Source organism: Stegastes partitus, unplaced genomic scaffold (assembly GCF_000690725.1).
Source record: "Stegastes partitus isolate 25-593 unplaced genomic scaffold, Stegastes_partitus-1.0.2 Scaffold136, whole genome shotgun sequence".
Taxonomy (NCBI): Eukaryota; Metazoa; Chordata; class Actinopteri; family Pomacentridae; genus Stegastes; species Stegastes partitus.
In genome coordinates, this window is record NW_007577867.1 from 255,643 (window position 1) to 259,329 (window position 3,687).

The 3,687-nt window shown below is 40.5% G+C and overlaps 1 protein-coding gene across 2 annotated transcripts in view; it reads left to right on the top strand.

The window, feature by feature from the left end:
• The window catches only part of lepb (leptin b), a 3,524-nt gene extending 275 nt beyond the window's left edge, over positions 1 to 3,249 (top strand). The window contains exons 2-4 of one of the 2 annotated variants that reach the window (XM_008278860.1): positions 1,597 to 1,661; positions 1,785 to 1,938; positions 2,025 to 3,249. In XM_008278860.1, the coding sequence (XP_008277082.1) occupies positions 1,597 to 1,661; positions 1,785 to 1,938; positions 2,025 to 2,345 (540 nt within the window). In that variant the 3' untranslated portion in view covers positions 2,346 to 3,249. Of the gene's footprint in view, positions 1 to 1,449; positions 1,662 to 1,784; positions 1,939 to 2,024 lie in introns of those variants that run through there. The other variant, XM_008278859.1, reaches the window with a different exon arrangement.
• The last annotated feature ends 438 nt before the right edge of the window (positions 3,250 to 3,687 follow it).

Consider the following 3,687-nt stretch of genomic DNA (forward strand, 5'->3'; position numbering starts at 1 on the left):
CCGGGTATCCTCACTGGGACACGAACCGGCGACCTTCTTGCTGCGAGGCAATAATGCTAACCACCAAGCCACCTTCCAGCCCCCATACTGACATGCTAACACATTTTCACTGGAGGGGGCCTTTAACTGAGTTGGTAGCTAAACACTCGAGTGTTACGCAACAGTAGCAATTGTTAGGAGACTGTTCATTTGGCACTACTTTGTAAAGACAAAGTGAGTCTAAATTAAAGCCAGAGACTGCTTTTAGTGTGTCCCTGTAACTGTTTTCTCTGAAGAAGTAGTAGTTGTGTTGCCCTCTTACTTGTGACACTGACAATGGCCTGTGGTGATATAAAGGCCGCTTCATGGTTTCCACATGATCGACTTTGAAAGCGTACGTGCACGCAGCCCTATATATCCTACAATAGACGGCCTATGCATCGCTCTGCTTTGTAGACAGTGACATTGCCTCTCACGTTGAACATGGAAAAACAAATGGGGCCCCTATGGATGTTTCTGAGAGGCTGGCTGTGACTGACTACACACTGGGCTGCAATGTGAGAATTCTGAGCTTCCCACTGCGGCGCCGACAGAAACTATGTACAAATCAAAGCGCCTTCGATCTGGTAGTGACTACTGCAACCACAAGCCTTTTAGTGATGAATTTTATTGGTGTAAATGACAAAGAATCTCCTCATACAGTCTCTCCTCCCATTTGTTTCTCTGCCACATGAGCAGTTGGTGCATTTGCAGAGGACAAAATGCATCCCTGCAGGACTCGGCCTTTAAGGTAAGAATGCGAGATTCTGCAGGTCACAACACGGAGCCATGACTTCAGACACATTCCTGCTGCACACAACTCTCTTCCACACAACAGCAATTACACACACTGTGACATATGTGAAGCTCAGCAGTAGGAAAATGAGTTGCTCGGTCAAGATTTGAAAAAAACACCTCCGGAAACCACCACGGTTAATGAAGTGCGTTTGACGTTATTGTGTTTCCATTTTTGGTTTGCCTTCAAAACCGGTTTAAAACGTCATAAGCACCTTGTTCCACCACCAACAACAAGATGTCTTCTTTATTTCATGGGTGTTTCCAAAAGGAAACCTACAGAGAACTGTTTAAAACGTGACTCACCTCCGTTCTTTTTGAATTACAAGATGTCATTTTCTCACGAAATATCACAGTACTCGTGTATCAAATGGCGATTACATACATACAGTGTGTTCTATTCTTCTCCACCTTATCATGTTTTTATTCGGTCGTATACACGGGTATTAGAGGGTTTGCACTTCATGGTGCCAGCTCTACCCACACATCTTTCCACTACTTAAACGATTCAAATGTAACATCAGGCTTACATCAGTGTCATCTATAATCATCTTAAAATGAACTATGAACATGAGATGTGCGTGAGCTCCCAACGTCTGAGTCAGTGGGATTTGTCTTTTGTGTGGATTTCTTCCCTAATCAGAGCATGTTGAGGAGTTGACCTGTAAGGGTCAGGCTCAGGTTTGATCCGGAGGGGGGGGAGGAGGAGGAGAGAGGAGGGGAATGGATCCCGGCAAGTCTCAAGTTCAGAGCAGACTATTTAAATGATGGCAACCTGCAAAGATGTATGTGTCATCTCTCTGTCGTTCAGTGTTCCAGAGGGAAAGCCACAAGTCGACAAACACAAGGTATGGTGCAAAGAAAACACATGTAGAGATTAAGATGGATAACTGCTAAAAAAAAGTTTGAATATATCCGTGATTGTGCATGATTTATGGTCATTCATTCTTCTTTTTCATCTATTTGGTTAGAATGTACATCCTTCTGGCTCTACTTTGCGTTGCTCTCATGGCACCTCCAGAGTGTGCAAGTCTTCCCACCAGGGAAAACATTACGAGACACTTGAACAACATAATAAGCATTGCTCAGACAACCCTCATCCACATTAAGACACTAAGGACAAAGGTATGCACACTGCTTGAGTTGCAAGTTTTTTGGGGTTTTTTTTTATCCACTTCAATGGCGTGTTTTTTTGTTTTTTTTTTCCTCAGCTGCCAGTGGCTCCACAGATAGAAGTTACCACCCCTCCCATTGTCGGACTGACTGATATCACCCGTGACCTCGGACTTTTGGATAACGACCTGCAGAGCTCCGGCTCAGAGCTCCTCAGCCAGATCCAGACTGACGTCTCCAGCTTGGAAGGAAAGGTGCGCTTCCTCGCCCTCACTATGAACTGTCCTGTGCCGGCCAGACCAGGAGTACAGACCGGTCACAGTTCGTTCCCGGACAGCCACCTTTACCTGATACTGACGAAGGTGCAGCGCTACCTGGAGAGCCTTAGTCTCAACAAGGACAAACTCAAGGTCTGCTGACAAATCCACACGGATCACATAGATGCTTGGCATATTTCAAATACACAGAGGTGTATCTGCACTAATAGCTCACTGTGTGTAACTTGCCTTTGCAGCTGCCATTTTTCTACTTTGTATTTTGAATATTTTTCTGTAAATTGACTTGTTAAGCATGCACACAAAGTTTTAAAAAAAATTCTCATTAATATTTTTGCATGTGATGCAAGCAGCTATTCAGGCACATATTTTTAAGCTTGTACCAAAAATGTTTTATGAAGCTTTACCAGAGTATTTGGACTGCAGAGTGTTTACGGACAGTAGAGTTACGTATGCGAGGAATTATATTTTAGCTATATGAGCAGTTGGACGCTGAGGCTGCAACAAATGATTAATTTTTATTGTTGATTATTTTGTCGATTATTTTTCCAAAGTATAAGATGTCGTCCTCAAATGTGGCGCTTCGTTCACAAGCCCAAGATACTCAGAGTGCTGACGTCAAAGAAGCTGGAATCAGACATTGAAGCTTATTTCCCTAAAAAAAAAAAGAAAGTACTCACATTGATGAATTTATAACCAAAATAGTTGGCAATTAATGCAACAGTTGATAATTTATCAATTATTGGTTGCAGCTCGTTGTGTAAAACCAACCATGTACAAGGGCTGTGAAGGCTGCTGGCAGTAAATAAAACTAACAAGGCTGCAGGGTTTTCTACTGAAAGGAGATGCATAAGCTTTCTCTGGGTTGCAGGATTTTTTAAGTCCCAAATACCATTTGATGAATGTGTAACGTTGCTGGTATCTGATTTGTTGTAATATTCTATTGAGCAGAAACATGAAGCTTGTGATCTCGAGGATGTGAGACTTTTTAGCTGAAATGTTATTTTTTTATAACAAGCTTTGCAATAAACATGTTGTGATGTCCATATTTGTTGTGTGTTTTTCTTGTATTTCTATGTGGAAATGTGTAACATCGTAAAGTCACGGGATCTTTTTAAATGTAAAAATTATTATTAATAACAATAATAGTAACTTTAATTACAGAGCACCATTTGATAAAGTTACAAAGGACTTTACAATAAAACTAATGTGAAATTAGACAAAGAAAACTAATTCAAATAAATAAAATAATAAATCCTACACATGCAAAATAACTAAATAAAACAGTTGCTATTTTTTAAACAAAAAAATACACAGCTGAATAAAATATAAAGAAAAAAAATCTAACAATAAAAATATTAAATTATAAAATTGACCTAAACTTTTCAGTGAGTCTCGGAGTTATGCATGTGCAAAGATTGAACTAAAAATTAAATCTAAATATAAATTGTAGTGGGCTGCAAGGTCGCACAGTTGGTAGCACTGT